Below are 19093 nucleotides of genomic sequence, written 5' to 3'. Positions count from 1 at the left end.
TGGAGTATAGTCCTTACAATGGGGTATAGACGGGTGACTAAAGGAGCCGGCTCCATTATCACCCATCTATACCCCATCGTTAAGACTCCCAGCGTACCATATATATGAAAGGGAAAAGGTTAGATGTGAGCTTTCATGTTTTATTGGTGACTATGTCAACATGGGCAGGGTATAGGGGGTACCGCTTCGCTCGTCATGTTACGTGCGGCACACTATTCTATTCTCCCTTTATGCCCACGTGGATAGTGAAGTACGAAAAACCACTTAAAATCCCATGTCAACCGATTGCTTGTGTCAACCGCTTGACACAAAAAGGTTGGCAGGCACAAGGTTGACACAAGCAGAAGGCCTAAATGGAAAGTGAAGGGCTTCAACCTGGGTCCAAGGTACAGTGTGGAAGGCTGGAAACGCGTTCAGCAGTGTGGAAGCGCTATTAGCAGCTGATTAGTTGATGCGTTATCTTTCCCTACTTTACCACTCTCAAAGCATGGATAGGTCAGCCGCTGTGTGTGACGCTGGGACAAAGCCGCACATACCTGACTGAAGCTCAGAGGCTGCTGCTGCTGGAAGGCTGATGTAAGTTTCTGCTGGCGGTTCCCCAGCGCTGTGGGATGGTTCTTTCTCCCCGGAGCTGACCGACCTTTTATTAATGGATGGCAAGCGGCATCTGGAAAACATGCTCGAGATGAAACCACAGAGGACCGGATCATACCTTTATTTTGACTTTACTACATAATACCTTGTGCCTATGGAGCTAGAACCTCATTTACATGGGAGAGAAATGTAATCAAAGGCTTGTTTGTGGGCAGCAGGAGCGCTGGGAGCTATACCGAGGGGGAACCTCCAAGCTCTCCTGCTGTGCTGGGCTGGAGGGAGCTGCCGGAGAAGAGCTGAGTACACGGAGTAAAACCCTCTCCCACAAGCGAGCACCAGGCAGTATCACCCATACGTTCCACAAATAAACATTCTATATATATCTATGCAAATGAACCGGCGGTCACTACCAGCGTACTTAAGCGGCACGACGTCCTCTCGATGTTACCTTTGTTGGTGGCGCGATGGGAATTGATCCGGCGGTTTTCGATTCTGATTGGTGGAACTACTAAGGTGCAGACCGCAGGTTTACTCTCCACTTTCTCGGAGGGCCGCGTTTCTGGGTTCTGATTGGTGTCCCTGACAAAGCTGCTCTTGACGAATGGGCTGTCGTGGCCCGAAGAATCGGAACTCGGAGATCCGTCCACTGTGTCACAGCCGCTCTCTGGCTCATCGTCCGACATGCTGCAAAGGACGCAGAGAAAATGACACAACCGCCGATACAAATCACATCTACTAATTACCCTACATACAGAGCAGCTGATGGTAGAACAACCAGAATAGGCAACGCACCGAAAAGTCATAACAAATGTCTGCATGAAACAGATTAGTCAGTGCTATTAGTATAAAACTGCAACAAAATACAGTTTCCAATATAGCAATCGTATAAGATCAATGGGAAATTTAATGAAAGAAAAATGTATTTTACACACTGAGTGATTTTCACCCCTCTGAGCGATATTCCCGGGGGTTGATAACGTTCCATAGCTGGACACTATGAAAAGCCGTCCACCCGTCACTCATGTGCTGGTAATACCAGTTGAACAGTGGCCGCCAGCCATGATGGGGCAGCGCGCATCAGCGTTCAATGCTGGCCCGTACATACTGGGCGGTTTTGGAGCTCAAACGACAAAAAATTAGCTACTTTCAGCTCAAAATTGCCCAGTGTGTACGGGCCTTTATGGAACAGTATAAAGATTTTAGTACAGTACGATTCTGCTGACAACAGTAGGGTTAATGTGTGTTCATGCGTATGACCCTGTTTATACAGGACATAGATGTGTCCGGTAAATGTATCGGTGCAGATGGGGGCATGGATTACCTGTTCGGTCTCTTGCGGGGAGATGGGCTGGACTGGCCTGAGGAACTGGTGCTGAGGGTGCTGTCCGGGCTGCTCAGGGAACACACGCGGTCAATGTTCAGAGTGCTCTGACAGGCCTCACAGTCCAGGCTTCCTTTACACCTGAATAATAAAAGACCACAAGCAGGTTTTACACAGACAGAAAATGTTGCTGGTAGTGTGATAACAAAATAATCACTATGGATAATGAGGCATTGCAGGGTGGAATGGAAGGTAATTTGCTGAGCACATCTTCTGTCCAACAAGAGCAAGCAGACGGAATTGTGGGTAATACAGGGAAGTTTGGGAGTGTCTCGGACTGGTGCAAGTGCAGAGATGAGGTGGTCACGGAGATATGTACACCTCTAGTTACCTGTCAGGAGAATTCAATTGTCCTGGGTCTAAACTGACCAGAGCTATTCAATTGTTTGTGCTGACGGCTGCTAGTGTTGTGGGCGCCATTAACTTCTGCTCATATCTTTCTAAAAAACTGGCTTTTGGGTGTCCAAACTGCCATATTGCCAGAGCGCCCTACACTTTGCACTAGTTTAGCTGATTCACGCATCCGTGCCTGGTGCACTTGTGCGCAACAAGAGCCATAAGCAATGAGCACCCACGGCACTTGCACCCCTCTGCAGGACAATTGAATATTGCCTATCATGCACCCAAAAACAATTGAACTCCCTCCTATGTGTCTTAACGATCATAACAATCCAACCACAAAAAGGTAAGGAACTTAATAAAAATAAAATCACCACGAATTAACCATTTTTCGACAAATCCCTTTTATGGCGTTTATGGTACCGCCGTACAGCAGGACATATCTGTAACTTCCTTTTAATCAATTAAATCTTCTATTATAGCAAATCTCCGACACAAAAGCCCCACTTACTCTCTCAACGAGTGCGTCTGCGCGGCGTCCTCCTCATCTGTGTCGCTGCTGATGGTAATGACGCTCACTGTGGGGCTCGGCGAATCTGCTATTACAATCGTTTGCCTCTGCTGAGTGGAAATATCCACAGTCGGCCCTTCGGGTGCCTTACAAGCATCGTTTTCCTGCTCCTCTGAGCTCTGATTGTCCTGTGGTAATGCACAACTTTCGGGCTCTGTGGTCTTTGCGCTGTGTGAGATCTTTGGAGAGATAAGTGCTTTACTGTGGACAGCCGTGTCCGGTATGGTGTTACTCCTGCAAACAGAGAGCGTGAGGTCAGTGGAGGCCTCCGCAGGCCGGCGCAGGATCACGTCAGATGTGAGTGCATTGTTTTGCCGGTTATAGGAATGTGTTGCGTTGTACCTGTTTTGACAACCTTTATTCCTCTTATTAGCAGCAGGCTGTGGCCACACCACGTGTGCGATGCCTAAACTGATGGGCTGCGGGCCCGACAGTGTCATTTGGTTGGTTAAAAGAGGCTGCAAAATCATTGAGCTGTAATGGTTTCCGTGCTGAATTACCTTCCTGTATAAAGAAGAAATGAGAAACGTAACCACCTAAGTACAGATAGACTCTAGCTGCTGAAGTACAACTGTGGGCTATAATTTATTGCCCAATGCATATGTTACCGGCAATGTGTGAAACTTCGGCAATGTATGGAATCCATAGGCATTGTATCGGATGCCGAAAATGTTTAGGCAACTTGGGTTTTTGGCATATTCCTTAAACACTTTGCCTGGGCATTACATAGAGTACCCAGGCATTGTAAAGAATGACAAGTACAGAATGCCTAGGACGTGTGTTTAATAATTATCATTTCATACTTTACCGACGGCTTTTACGGCATTGGGTACTTGTGGACTTTCACGGCTCCCATCGCATGCCATATGTAGTGGCATGCGATGGCATGCGATTTTTGCTGTTTTTATGCATTTTTTAAAAAATCGCATGCAATCGCATGCGATTTTTAACAGAAATGCATCCAAATGAATTGAAATTTGTATCAAACATGTTCAATGGCCCCCAAATGTCATTTTTCAGGCTGTACCACCCCCACTATCAACGCGAACCCGAAGCGTGGCGAGCGGCGGCGGTACGCGTCCTACGACCTTTTCATACCCCCACTATCCACGTCGGCGTGGAGAATAGAAAGTGTGGCGAGCGCAGCGAGCCACCGAGCCCGAAGCGTGGCGAGCCCCGCGAGGGGACGCGGACACTGTGAAGCCCGCGAGGGGACGCGTATACCTGTGAAGGTATCCGTGTCCGCTCGCCTCGCTGCGCTCGCCACACTTTCTATTCTCAACTCCACGCCGACGTGGATAGTGGGGGTATGAAAAGATTGTAGGACGCATACCACCGCCCCTCGCAGGCTCGCTGCGCTCGCCACGCTTCGGGTTCGCGTTGATAGTGGGGGTGGTACAGCCTGAAAAATGACATTTGGGGGCCATTGAACATGTTTGATACAAATTTCAATGCATTTGGATGCGTTTCTGTTAAAAATCGCATGCGATGCGGATTTTTTGCTATACGATGCACATCGTGGGAGCCGTGATTGTCCACAAGTTCCCGGCATTGTATACATTGTAACACATATACCGAGAACCTTGACATTGCTTAATGACCGATGCCCCGGTGTAACATAATAACTGTAAAGTACAATTCTCAATGGGCATTGGACCGAACAATATTAGGTCGACATGCATTGAGTTGACCACTGAAGGTCGACACATGAAATAGGTTGACATGGAAGATCGACACAAGCATTAGGTCAGCAGTCAAAAGGTCGACATGGTGTTTTCACTTTTTGGCACGAATGTCGACAGTCAACATGGACACTGTCCCGTCGCATGGCTCATTGCGCTTGGCACACTATTCTACCTGCACACGCTAGTGGATGGTAGGGCATGAAATACCGCCTGTCGGCACATGTCGGCTCAAGAAAACAAGTGAAAACCCCATGTCGACCTTTTGACTGTTTGTGGACCGAATGCTTGTGTCGACCATCCATCCATGTTGACCTATTTTATTTGTCGACCTTCAGTGGTCGAGCCAATGCCCAGGACCCGTTTTACAAATTTAAAAGTTTTGACCTTACCCCCAGTCTCCGATTCTTTGTGGTCCAGCCATGGTATCAGAGGCGAGAGTTGTCGTTGTCGGTGCCACAGTTGTCACCTGTTGCCAGGCCGGAACCAGTATTGGCTGTGTTCCATTGGACCACGTGTGCTGCGAAGGTAACATTGATGATCAGTACGACGCCGCTGAATATAATCTGTCCTAAGAGTTCCAGCTTGGTCTCTTATACTGGAAACCTATTACAGCGCACACTCACCTGGGACAGGACCGGTCTTATCTGCAGGGGCTGCATGGCTGGAGCCTGTGTAACTAGGGGCATTGCATTGTCTACTCTCACAGAGTAACTTGTGGCCTTGCCATGGTTTGGTGGGATTCCTGCAAGAATGAATGGCATGGTTGCATTACAATGGAGTCCGAAAGCTAAAAAGAAAGTCAAACGGTCAGAATTAGCTTCGAGGTTGATATCACTTTTCTAGGAACAACGTATATAAATAAAATAATGACACAAGCGAACTATTCGCACAAGGATGATGGACCGTTATCGGCACAGTTCTACCCAGTGCAAATCACATAACTATGGTCTTATAGGATGATGGTCAGCAGCGGGGTGCATAACAAACCCACAAATGGGTTGCAAGATCTGCAGACCCCAAAGTGATCCCACATCTAGCTGTAAGAGAGACCAATCCCGTGAACCAGTAATGTAAGCTATTTCAATTCAGGGAAAAGCATATGGGCAATCAATAAACCACAGACGTAAGTGCTAGAAGTTTGCATTACACCTAGCCGATGGCATACCTTGCATGGTTGGGGGGCAAAGTATTAAAGTCTGCTGAAAAGCATCGTTACAACCAAACGGAGCAGTTCCTGCCTGCACTGGGATCCCTTGGTGTATGACTGAATGCCCCGATGTTGTTAAAGCCTAAAAATAAATGAAAAAAAAATGTAAAAAAAAAGTTAACGTTGTAGAGTAAACAAAAAAATAAAATCTGGTTTTTAAGTCAATAGACACAAAAGCACAATACTCACTTCCTTAGGAACGCTCGTAAAAATCTACCTATATTACTGAGCCATAGCTGCACCCTGAAACTCAGCCACAAGGGGGCTCTGTGTTCCCAGCGAGACCGGAAACTCAATGTTAAAGTTCGCCAGTCATTTCGAAGCCCATTGCTGTAGCAGATTGAGTGACAGACTGATCACACTATAAATACGTGTAAATATCACAGCCAGAGGAACATGGCAGGAAACAGGTATTTTAGGCAGACCTCTGCACACTACATACAGTCGCCATGTGTTACATCTGACCATAGTAATTATAGATTAGCGAATACACCTCACTGCATCCATGTGTTGAGAAGATATGGCAGGGACTATAATGTGCAGTCACTGTAGTTATCCGAACAGTATGTCGACACCATATGGTCAACACGTGAAAAGGTAGACACTGTTGACCCGTTATACGACAACCATCACTGTAATAATCCCTGTTGATTGGAGCCCACCACTAGATACATGCACTAAACTAACGGTACTCTTTACCTAGCACGGCGCCCATCGTGGTCATCGCGGGCATTGAATGCACTAAAAAATCGGGTGCGACGCGACCAACGCGATGCCCGCGATTTCCCATAAGGAACAATGTTACATTTCTCAATTGACCCGATTTTACTGTTCAATGCCTCAATTGACACGATTTTTCCATAGGAAACAATGTTAAATGTCCCACAGAGGCCAAATACCCACCCTGAAGTGTGAAATGGCCCCCACAATTGTTAACGCCACCCCACGATCAACGTGAACCCGAAGCGAGGGGTGGCGGTACGCGTCCTCCGACCTTTTCATACCCCCACTATCCACGTCGGCGTGGAGTTGAGAATAGAATAGTGTGTCGAGCGCAGCGAGCCACCGAGCCCGAAGCGTGGCGAGCGCAGCGAGGGGACGCGGATACCTGTGAAGCCCGCGAAGGAACGCGTTTACCTGTGAAGGTATCCGCGTACCCTCGCGGGGCTCGCTGCGCTCCCCACGCTTCGGGCTCGGTGGCTCGCTACACTATTCTATTCTCAACTCCACGCCGACGTGGATAGTGGGGGTATGAAAAGGTCGGAGGATGCATACCGCCGCCCCTCGCGGGCACGCTGCGCTCGCCACGCTTCGGGTTGACGTTGATCGTGGGGTGGCGTTAGCAATTGTGGGGGCCTTTTCACACTTCAGGGTGGCTATTTGGCCTCTGTGGGCCATTTAACATGGTTTCCTATGGAAAAATCGTGTCAATTGAGGCATTGAACAGTAAAATCGGGTCAATTGAGAAATTTAACATTGTTCCCTATGGGAAATCGCGGGCATCGCGTCGGTCGCGTCGCACCCGATTTTTGGTGCATTCAATGGCCGCGATGCCCGCGATTTTTTTACCTGCGATGCCCACGATCAAAATCGTGGGCGCCGTGCTAGGTAAAGAAAACCAAACTAACTGTTAAAACAGAAAATAAATGAAACAATTTTCACCCAACACATGACTAACTGTGGGGCAGATGTATGAATCCGTGATAAGGGAGAAGTGAGTCAGAGGAGAAGTGGCCCATGGCAACCAATCAGCTGCTCTGTATAATGTTATAATATGCAAATTACAGATGTTACTTCAGTGCTGATTGGTTGCCATGGGCTCACTCCTCCTCCCTTATCACTGCTTCGTACATCTACCCCAGAGTCTCCCCGCCAGGGCGCACAGATGCCTGGGTGTCATGGCGGTCTTCACCCAAAGCCCAGGGTATACCAGAACAGAGCACACTATCAATGTACCGTGCAGCACAGTTTTAACACAGTAACAGATATAAAGACTCAAACTGGACTGTTCGAAACACTCACCTGACCCCTAACGTTGCCAATTTTGGTGAAACCGGCTGAAATGTTAGCCGCGTTGGCTGAGGCAACAGGTCTCATGACTGACGTCTTATTGCGGTTCGCTGTATCACACACGTTGTGACGAGACTTGCAAACATCCATTATATGGAAACACGATTTCACACTGTCGTAAAACAAACAGAAAGATTTGAGTTTATTTGGCACAATAGTGAGTAAATGTTTTAAAGACCGATATGATTCACCGTAACTAACAATAATCATTCGCCATTTATAATACCGGCCATTACAGAACGTCATTTCTATGAATAAATCCGTTTGTATTCCTGTTACACATCTGAAAACACCAAAGTGTTTCATTTTATTGGGAAGAACGGTGCATTTAGTTTACAAATACTTTAGTCCGAGTCCGTGTTATTTTAGATGGCGCCTCCAGACTAAAACATCCCCATGAAACAACCTGTTCTAGTACGTCCCTGGCACCCAACGCCACATGTTATTTTGGTGTTTTTCCTCTTTCCCACTGGGAAAACAAACCTCTGGGCATTTGCGGGTGTGGCGACATGACGTACGCTGGTGATAACGCCTACGTAGCTGCACAAGGGGATTTTGTTAGCTCCCCCTGTTGCATGCAGGGAGATGGCGGAGTTTTCGAACCCTTTCACTTTCAGCCTCTTCAACAGCAGCAAAAGGGATAAATCCCAGGGCTGCCATCTGTCTTGCCTGTTTAATCAATACTTCAGCTATGACCTATTTAAGAATGCTACCGTGCACCGATTCCTCTGCAAATATTTCACTGTGGTCACATTTTCCATGTCTAATCTACTGTACATGTTCCAGTTGGCATATTATGTAAATACAGGCTCTCCTTATTATCATTGGATAACGCGGCCAGGAATTCACAGCCAACAGGATAACAGACTTTGACGAAGTAAAGGAACCGGTTTTGACAGACTCAACACAACGATTGCGACTTTCCAGGCTGGAATAGCTGCTCAGATGCATTTCATTTCCATTATCTGTTTCACATGGCTTCCACCTAACAGACAATGGGGCAGATGTATTAAGCCTTAACAAGAGATAAATGCAAGTGTGATGAGGAGAGATAAACGTCCAGCCAATCACCTGCTAACTGCCATGTTACAGCCTGTGTTTGAAAAAAGTCAGTAAGGAGCTGATTGGCTGGACGTTTATCTCTCCTTATCACCCTGGCATTTATCTCTTGTTAAGGCTTAATACATCTGCCCCAGTGTATGGAATGCAGCTACAATGGGTAATTTTGCCACAAACAGACTGTTTGGAAATGTCAACATTTAAAAGCCAAAAAAATAAAAATAAATCAATATTAGAATGTCAAGTCGTTAAAAGGGACATTTTCTGAGCATGAAAACGACAAGAACATACTTTGAGACTACTGTTACTCAATATACAGAAATTAATGTTATCGGGTCCAATAAACAGAACTCTAGACTTTTCTGCCTGTGCTAGGGGACTTAAATATATCTCGCAGGATTACATGCATGTGGCAGTAGTGTTTAGCCTGTCCTGGCCGCGTGTGTGAGGCTCATCACATGTGCACCTCCTCTGTCATTTTGTGCATCTCTCGTTAAACATGGCCGGACAAATCCCCATTGAGGGGAAACGGCTGTGGGAGTGCTATTTTAAATACTAAAAGGCAGAAGATTAATCATTTAGTGGGAATTGAATTGTGCCATGCACCATTTACAATAATGGCCATCAATCAGAGCTATTCAATTGTTTGTCCGATCAGACATTACCTGCGGGCACACTTTTTTTTTTGCAGCCTCCGGGGGTGCTAGAAAAAATAGGTTAGGCGCTTATCCAGACCTCTCAACGTTCAGGTGGCAATATTAGATGGGTTTAGCCCCACTTTCAGCCGCATTAAATGCTAATGGTCGTCTGATCAGAGAAACAATTGAATTGATCTGATTGCTATAGATGGTCAGCAGGGGGCACGTGGCACAATTGAGTTCCACTCTTAAGGTGCTTACACATTAAGACAATATTTTAAACGATGTGTACGATAATCACATATTTGTGTTTATGTTCCCGCGTGTACACATCATATCGTTAACAATGCGCACTCCCGCGGGTGGTTAGCGATGTCCTCTGAAATCCTGGGTGTGGTCACTGGCAATATCATTTGTGAAATCATTTAGTGTGTGTATCGTTTGTCGAGTTCAAGGGAAATCGTTTAATTGTTTAATAAGTGCCCAGTTCTAGAGCGAAATCACAGCGTGTTAGTCACAGCTTGCAATAATCGAACTGCAGAAAAAGATTTGACCAGTACAATAGCAATGGCTGCCGGTTCTAGGTTCACCATGCAGCTTCAGGAAAACAAAACAACCACTGTTTTACCATAGGTGGCTCATGTGACTTACTGGTTGCTATGGGGAAAATCGAGAAGGTGCTTCATGGTAACAAAGGAGTGGCTGAGGGTTTCATCCGGGCTGATTCTCACATCGGCATCAATCATCACCATTTTCTTCAACAGGCCCACGAACTCTCGCCTATCTGCTTTCTCGGCCACCAAGTCACTACCATCCAAATCCATAACCATGTTCACCTGTGATCAAAATCAGACTGTCAGCTCCTGGGACAAGGTGTCCATTTCTTCTTCAATTGCCTCATTTACTCACAACCATAAATAAAAAAGCGCGACTTCGATGCAGTAAGTTTCTACGTTCCAATACTTTTACTGGACTCATTTATTCAGCCACATTAAAAGTGGTATTCCACCTGGAAGTGACCTTGCTTATTGTTTTTTGCTGCCCCCTCCCCCCCCTGAAACATTTACTACCTATATTGTTTTATTGCTTCCTTCTCTGATCTTTTAACTATTTATGTCACCCGGCGGCGTTACAGTTTGCCCAAGCGATACGTCACAGTACGTAGAGCAGTCGCGCATTCCAGGGCAAGGAACCAAACACCGTATGAGGCCCTACACACGCAGTGATTTCAGGGAATTTTCTAAGCAATTTGACTAGATTGCTCAGAAAATGCCCCATCGCTCCGTCTATAGGGATGATGTCGATGCGATTAATTTCCAGCATGCTGGATAAATTTAGCTAGATCGCTAGTCCAGGCCGGTGTTCTCACCTGGAGATCTGGCCCTGACAGATCGCTCAGCACACATTGCTGTGCATCGAGCGATCTAGTATCGCTCAGCAAAATCTCTTTGTGTGTGGGCCCCATTTGTCTAATTTTATAACAATGTGTGAGAACAAAGCTAGAATGAAACAATAGATTTAGTAAAAGCTGCAGGAAAGACCCGTACAGTACCAACCACTGTACCATGAACGACTTATTGAGGACCATGGGAGCAATCATTTAGCAACATATGGGCTGTCAGAACCTCCATCCTTCATCAACTCTCTATCTTTGAACATAAGTGACAGATCTAGGCCACACTTTAATGAATGAAAAGGAGGTGCCAGCCATGACCACTGGCACAGATTCCTAGAGGTATGAGTGTGCCGGCTCCAGGTCAGGTGGATGTTTGTACTGTTAGCTGTAGTAATTAGTGATCATCTCCAATTGTTGGATAAAGATTCCTTTCTTAATGACCCGTTTCCTTGCATAGCACTTAATGACTAGATGAATGGATACCAGTCTAATCCGTCCCTTGCAGGACTTCGTATTTAATAGGTGATATCACATCTCATGATTCCTTGTTCTGCGTTCTTTTAACTTTTAGATGACATTATGAGCTCATTTAAAAAGGGGCGATGTATCCAACCACACTCTGGGGGGTCCCTTGTTTGAAGCCCCCATTAGGCGATGGGGAGAGATGATAAAGACTTTTTTTGCCGATCCACGGGCGACTTTCCGACAATCGACAGACGGAATATTGAATTCCAACTGTCCAGTTACTGTTGGATCGGAAGAAAATGGCCCCGGGGTTCCAACAGTTGGAATCTCAGATTGAATACCCTCCTAAAGCTTTCTAGGGTCACACAGCAGCCGTCACTGTGCACACAGAGCTACAGACATGTTTAGGGAAGGACGCTGGGGACTAGATTCCTGGCACCAGAGTGGCACTCACATACACTACTTTGCCTCTCTGCAGTATGGCACACTGTCACTGGGGTCCTGGCAATAACCCCTGCCCGTATCCCCTGCATACGCTCCAGGTGACAGTATTACAGCACATACCTGTTTGGTCTGATGGCAGACACACAGGAAGGCTGCAGTAAAGGTTCTAAGAATGCATAAAGGGAGGCCGTTCTATGTTGTGAGGATTACAGAACAGTCCCCTTCAAGGTAGACCCGGAATTCCTAATTACTAGGGGCAAACTGTAAAGACACCCCATACCCTCTAAAGGGGTCAGTATGATTTCCCAACATTCAAATTGGTCAAAATACTGACAAGCATTGGCAGACCATCACAATACCGACGTGTTCAAAATGCCGACGTGTCGGTAAATCGACAGCATCCCCCTCTAAATAGCAAGAACATGTTGGCCCCAGATCTGTAACTCTTGCAAAATACTTCATGCAGTCTGGGTGCTTTTTAATACTTTGGTTACAAGATAATGGCTAATCTACATGGGAAATATTAATCAGCATTCCTGTGCTGCCTGCTATAATGAATGTATTCCTACTGCTGGTGTACAGCCAGCTTTAGGCCCCTCCCCCATGTAATTCATTCACTGCAAACCAATCAGAACAGGACAAGGAACCGTTGCTGTGAAAAGCGCAGTGACTGAGCACATCCCGCTATAAATAAACGTACTACTACTATGCGTCAGATACTTACATGCACTATGTCCTCCAAACTGTTGAAAATATACTTCCTGGCTTCTTTAGACTTCATCCCTGTCTCTGTTTCATGCTCTTCCAATGTCTGTTATTGTAAAAGGAGAAAAATAAAGGCATTGAATGCAACAAACATATCATGGAAGCAGCGGTGACGTAAAAATACTGTATGCAACTCACTGGGGTAGAGAAACTCCAGCAGGGACGGCACACGCACTTTATCAGGAGAGATTTAAAATCCTAACAATGATTCCTTACACATATAATCACAGGGGAGGATCGGTGAGATACCGCCGATTCTACCCAATGCTTTAAAGCAGTGGTTGCCAACCCAGGTCCTTAAGTACCCCTAACAGGTAGGATTTTCCAAGTCACCTATCAGGAGCACTGTGTATCACCAACTGTCACATTTTTAAAAATCCTGACCTAGAAAACGTAAACCGTTGGGAATAATTATTAATTACCAGTTATTTATATAGCGCACACATATTCCGCAGCGCTTTACAGAGAATGGGGCAGATGTATTAAGCCTGGTAAATAGATGGAGATAAAGTGGAAGGAGATAACGCACCAGCCAATCAGCTCCCAACTGTCATATTTCAAACACAGCTGATTGGCTGGTGCATTCTCTCCTTCAAATCGGATCTCTGCAAGGCTTAAAACCTCCACCCCTATATTCCCTACCACATGTACATGCACACACAGACATTCTAGGGTTAATTTTTGTGTGTGTGTGTGTGTGTGTGTGTGTGTGTGTGTGTGTGTGTGTTCGGAGCCAATTAACCTACCAGTATATTTTTGGATTACTTGGGATTTTTGGGTACTTGAGGAACGAGGTTGGGGATCACTGCTTTAAAGTGACAATCATTTAAAAGGAAAAATCAACCTATTAAGTGACTTCCATTTGAATAAAAATCATGCAGACTCAAGAGGGTCTGGACTCCCACACACTTCGATTTTGACAGGCTTCCGATTTGATTTTGCTTATAGAAGCAAAAAAATCGAATCCAAATTAACGGTTTTTAAGACGCTTTCGATCTACATTTGATTCGATGCGCGCTCCTGTTTCCTCTAAATCAAAAAGAAAACCAGAATCGAATGGAAAGCAAAGGTCAAATCGGAAGGGGGTGGAATTGGGGAAATCAAAAGTAAATTGATGCGTGTAAAGGGCAGCTGCAGCTCTGCCCGAAACTATTCCATTAGCGCCGATCTGCTGCGCTGTAACTGCCCGTGGGTGCAGGCCTGAATGAAGTGCATCATCTGGGGCTTACTGCAGGGGGTAACCCTTTGATTCTATGCACAATAATCTACAACTATGGGTTCATTAATGCCCATCAGCTGTTGGCATTTCATTAGGCCATATATATACTATGAATGACAGAGTTATCTGAGCGAGTACCCAGGTATGAGAAGGAAACATGCCACGGAGGCAGTAACTGTGGGGTAACTGTATGAAGCCTGGAGATATCTAGCCCCAGAAAGAAAGTTATGTGCAAGGGGATAACGCTCCAGCCAGTCAGCTCCAATCTGTAAATGAGCAGGTCGAAGCTGATTGGCTGGAGCGTCATCACCTTGCACATAACGGTTCCCCTGAGTTCTGAGTGAAAGCTATTTACAGCAGAGTCGCAGAAGGGGACCCCCACAATTCAGGCTCTTGTACCAGTCATGGAGCTCAGTGAATGGAAGCAGCGCTATGTTACTCCCGACAAAGCCTCAGGTGTCACGGTGAGCAGGGACACTTACTTTTATCCTCCAGGCGGGGTATTGAGAATTTTGCTCACGACAGAAGAATCTGGACGTTTTTGTACCCACGTTTAACAGATGTTCTCCCGGCATCCCTTGAGTTTGGGAAATGTATCGGATCTGAAGATAAAGATCGGTAGGGAAATGGTAAATGAACTGTCTTAACGCTCACTAAACCCGTATACATATGCAAATCCTCTAGTACGAGTTCATTGGGCAGAATATTCAGCACACAGAGAGACAGGAGGTGGTATTCCTGCCCTGAACACCATGGTTAGAACATACAGGCCTCATTTATCAGTTGGAATAGCAATGGCAGCTACTTACATAGGAATCTGGTAATGAAGCGGGAGGTATGACATCACCTATTGCATCACTGATCCACGCTACGTCACAGGATGCGGAATGGGATAATCTCTGACACCATTGTCTGGCTGCGTGACCAATGGGAGCATCTCTGACTCCATCGTCTGGCTGCGTGACCAATGGGAGCATCTCTGACTCCATCGTCTGGCTGCGTGACCAATGGGATCATCTCTGACACCATCATCTGGCTGCGTGACCAATGGGAGCATCTCTGACTCCATCGTCTGGCTGCGTGACCAATGGGATCATCTCTGACTCCATCGTCTGGCTGCGTGACCAATGGGAGCATCTCTGACTCAATCGTCTGGCTGCGTGACCAATGGGATCATCTCTGACACCATCATCTGGCTGCGTGACCAATGGGATCATCTCTGACTCCATCGTCTGGCTGCGTGACCAATGGGATCATGCAAGCCAGCCGCTGCTACCTAGAGGCAATAGAATCTCTGTCCCATTGAAGGCAACAAGGGATGGCCATCGCCAATTCGAAATCATCGATGGTTCATGGCCGATGTCGAATACTTTTACCATCGATGGGGGAGAACCAGACGGTTTCCCTCCATCCATGGAACAGCAAAACAATGTTTTGCTTTTTTCCCCCAAAGTGCCGGGACCCTGAGGATAGCTTCGCCCCGACACCCGCAAAGCCCCACCCCCATGTTTTGATTGGCCCACAGTTACAATGGCCATCCCTAATTCTAACCACATCTGTATTACCCAAATAGTTATTGTACAGAGACAGGTTTTGTAGCCTGGGAATGGGTCATTGGGTCAACGGGTCAACACATAGACAACGCATATTAGGTCAACGCAAGAATTAGGTCAACAATGTCTAGGTCGTCCTGAGTTTGTCCCGAGTGTCGAAATGGACACCCTCAAAGTGCACCGTGTCCGCCTGCTATGCTCGGCTGACTATTCTACGTAGACGCTCCTCCTCCTCCTAACCTCTTTCGCTCCTCCTATCCTGCCTACCCTACCCCTCCATCCGTTCCTACTTATCCTATTGTTTTTCGTTTGTCCACCCACCTATTTTTAGTATGTTAACTCTTATGAGCAGGGCCCTCCTTCCTCACGTACTCACCCTACCTCATTACCTCACCTGTGCTCCTGTCCTGTTCTTCCCTTCCTCTACTTCATCTTCAGTCTCCTCGACAATTTCAACACCTACTTCAGAACCGATGCCGATTTTAGTTCTACCACCTATACCCCTATTTATACTGTATTTTATCAACACACCCTGTACGTTACCTTGTCATTTGTTTTTTTGTTTGCTATGTACGGCGCTGCGGACACTTTGTGGCGCCTTATAAATAAACTAACTACTACTACTACACATGGATGGTAAGGCAGGAAATACCCCCAACATGAGTTTTTCACATTTTTTTTCTTGAGCCTTCATGTGCCGACATGCAGACCTTCTGACTGTCAACCTAAAACTTGTGTTGACCTTCCAACCCTGTCGACATATTTCATTTGTAGACCTAAGCAAAATCAACTTTCAGGGGTCAACCCATGTCAACCTTCCAGGTATCGGGCTAGTGACCACCTGTTGCCTCATTCCAAAACATATATAAATCAGTCATTAATACAGAGATGTAGAAACACATTAAAACGGATGACGTCATTCTTGGGTTTTGTACAACGCTAACCGTAAATGTCAGCAATAAAAGGAAGTGAGTTTCCGCTAGTACAGACCTGAAGTTAATGAGGAAATGTTTTACACACTTCTGCTTTTCATGCAAAATACAATTCTTCTACATGTATGTTGTGTTTTGGAGATCACTGTACAACAGGGACTGAACCACAGTACTATGCCAATAACAGCTTTTGGGTCAGCTTTTGGAGAGTGAGAAACAGCCAGCCAATCAGCTCCTACGTGCCATGTTATAGACTGGTTTTGAAAAATGTCAGGCAGGAGTTGATTGGTCGGTTGTTTACCACTCTCCATTTGATCACTTTTGATCACTAAGTACATCTGGCCCTTTGTCTCTTTTCCCTAAAGGGGAGAAGGAAAGACTAGGCTTGCCGTTATTGTGGTGCACCACAATAACGGCAAGCCTAGTCTTTCCTTCTCCCCTTGATGTATTCAAATTTCTTGTCAAAAGGTAGCACACCCCACCAATATCACTGATTTAAGTGTAATAAATACTGGGGGCCTCTTCCGATATTTACATTATCAGTACCTAGTGCGACGAGCCCAACTTTGTCTTTTTGTGATCTTTTCCCTAAAGGCAGCAAGGTTCCAGTAGACGAACGTCACCAAAACTTTTTTATACTAATTTTATAATTATTGCTATAAATGTCTGCACAAAATAAAAACAACACACGAAAAAAAAAAAAAAAAAAAAAAACAACGGTCCATACTAATGATTCAATGTGTAGCACTTTGATACATTTTCCAGACCAGTTAATACAGGGAAATCAGTTTACATAACCGTCAGTCTGACAGATTCCACTGCTGACTACACAAGAACAATGGATTCAGTAGTGTCCAGCGAATGTTACCCGACCTTACGCTGCATTCTCATTCGTTCCCATGACCAATGAGTGGACTCGTTTACAAAGCTTTGGTTGTCCCGCAGGCTGCTCCAACACCCCATATTTGTATAGGAAAGTCAAAGGTTTATTTGTAACTGGGCGGTAGGTTTTTTGTGTGTGTGTGTTTTTTTTGTTGTTTTTTTTAAACACAGCCGAGACACTAGATGGTATTTACCTTGGTAAATAATTAACTGAACGCACTCTGTTTGAATCCTTTCGTCAACACTGTGTTTAGTAACATTAGGAGCCTCCACCTGTTACCTTATATCCAGGGGGTACTATCTGATGATACATCTCTGGGCCTTCTGCCACAGGAAAATAGTTGGTAGAGGCTCTGCTCGGGGTCCATAAATACGGAGATTAACAGTCGCTTTAGAACAAAATGATTGAGGCACAGCGACGGGTTACCCGAAAGAGGACAGATACAGGGTTTTCCGCTATCTGGATCCTCTTTTTAACTATGTTGTTTATAATCATAATCATTGGCTTCGTGGCTGAAATTATTACCGAAAAGCAGAAGCATACTTTGCAGCAGAGCTATGGAACATAGGGGCCGATTCAGAGCCGCTCGTAGCGGGCAGAATTTGGGCCCTTCCCCGACGTTTGCCGTGCTGTTCGCTCCAAAGCGGGGCCAGGCAGGGACAGACACAAGGCTGGAACAGGGGAACGCCAGCGTTTTACGAGTTTCCCCATGAAAACGCTCAGCGTTCCCCTCCCTGGGAAGGCAGGCTGGCCGACGCCTGCTCGGGGGCGGGCTGCTGGCGTCACATGACCTCAGCGCCGCCCCCTTTTCGCCCATCTCCGGCTGAAATCAAAGTCCGTTTTCACTGACTTATTTCCAAAGGGGAGAAAAATCCTTCAGTGTTCTCGTTCGGTGGGGCGGTGCTGACCTGTTCGCTCGGCTGCGAGTACACACGGCCTAGCAATCAAGGCTGAATGAGTCCCATAATACCCAAGATCATAGTGATAGGGAACTACACTAATAACAGGCTAAAAAGAAAATAAAAACAGAAAACTATATAAAAAAAGTTAGGCGCTCATGAGGGTCATGTCTTTAGAGCAGCACTTGGCTTACACATACATGTATCATGTGTTGTACATGCAATCCCTACTTGGCACGTAAAGGCTGCCAGTCCTCCCGAGAGAAGCCTTCCACCTGGTGATTCTATTTACAGGCTGTTTATTACACAGCGGTGCACAGAGCTGTGGGGTCATATACCTAGAGCGCTCTGCGTGAGCAATAACCCCACGGGCTGCAGCAGAGGCTTTCACAGGTAATGGGTGAATGAACGAATAAGCCAATAGGAAGCACTGTAATAAAACTCACCCCTATAGGACCCTGCACCCCTTCGTACCTGGTCATATTCCAGTGCTCCTGGGTATAGCGGCCATCCTAGGAACAGCTCTGCAATCACGCAGCCCAGCGACCACATGTCTATGGCTTCACAAAACGGCAACCCCAAAATGATCTCAGGAGCTCTAAAATGCAAAAACACAAAATAAGTATGATTAGTAGGTCAGTGCATAACAGGCGAGTCAGAGGTCTAACGGTGGCATTCAGGCAAAGTGGCAAATTACTCACTGCTCCACATGTTGTCGGCAATATCCCCCCCCCCCCCCCCCCCCAAAAAAAAGGTGAAGCTGCATTGGCAATAAAAGAACTTAAAACCAGGCAAAACCACCTGCAATTCACACAAAACAAACCATATTGACTTCCAAATAAAACATTTTTATTGAATAAATCCTTCAAAGCACAATAATATATCAATCAGGGTCCAAGGGATGTTGTGACAGATTAAACATATTCAGGAATGATTTACTGTAACCTTTCTGTTCAATAATCATGGGCACATTGTCACATTAGACGCTGTCAT

At 46.0% G+C, this 19093-nt stretch overlaps 1 protein-coding gene across 2 annotated transcripts in view; it reads right to left on the bottom strand.

Moving 5' to 3' along the window:
• The window catches only part of HIPK3 (homeodomain interacting protein kinase 3), an 89129-nt gene that overhangs the window by 9462 nt on the left and 60574 nt on the right, over window positions 1–19093 (bottom strand). The window contains exons 3-15 of one of the 2 annotated variants that reach the window (XM_083164314.1): window positions 18575–18698; window positions 14316–14435; window positions 12574–12660; window positions 10196–10380; window positions 7800–7959; window positions 5736–5859; window positions 5194–5357; window positions 4960–5087; window positions 3228–3389; window positions 2826–3119; window positions 1916–2056; window positions 1043–1278; window positions 537–667 (exon numbers count right to left, since the gene is read on the bottom strand). In XM_083164314.1, coding sequence (XP_083020440.1) covers window positions 537–667; window positions 1043–1278; window positions 1916–2056; window positions 2826–3119; window positions 3228–3389; window positions 4960–5087; window positions 5194–5357; window positions 5736–5859; window positions 7800–7959; window positions 10196–10380; window positions 12574–12660; window positions 14316–14435; window positions 18575–18698 — 2056 coding nt within the window. The remainder of the gene's footprint in view (window positions 1–536; window positions 668–1042; window positions 1279–1915; window positions 2057–2825; window positions 3120–3227; window positions 3390–4959; window positions 5088–5193; window positions 5358–5735; window positions 5860–7799; window positions 7960–10195; window positions 10381–12573; window positions 12661–14315; window positions 14436–18574; window positions 18699–19093) is intronic. The other variant, XM_083164315.1, reaches the window with a different exon arrangement.

This window comes from Crinia signifera, chromosome 11, assembly GCF_055691185.1.
Source record: "Crinia signifera chromosome 11, ASM5569118v1, whole genome shotgun sequence".
Taxonomy (NCBI): Eukaryota; Metazoa; Chordata; class Amphibia; order Anura; family Myobatrachidae; genus Crinia; species Crinia signifera.
Note: the sequence above shows the minus strand (reverse complement) of the source record. Positions and strands in the feature narration are given on the sequence as shown.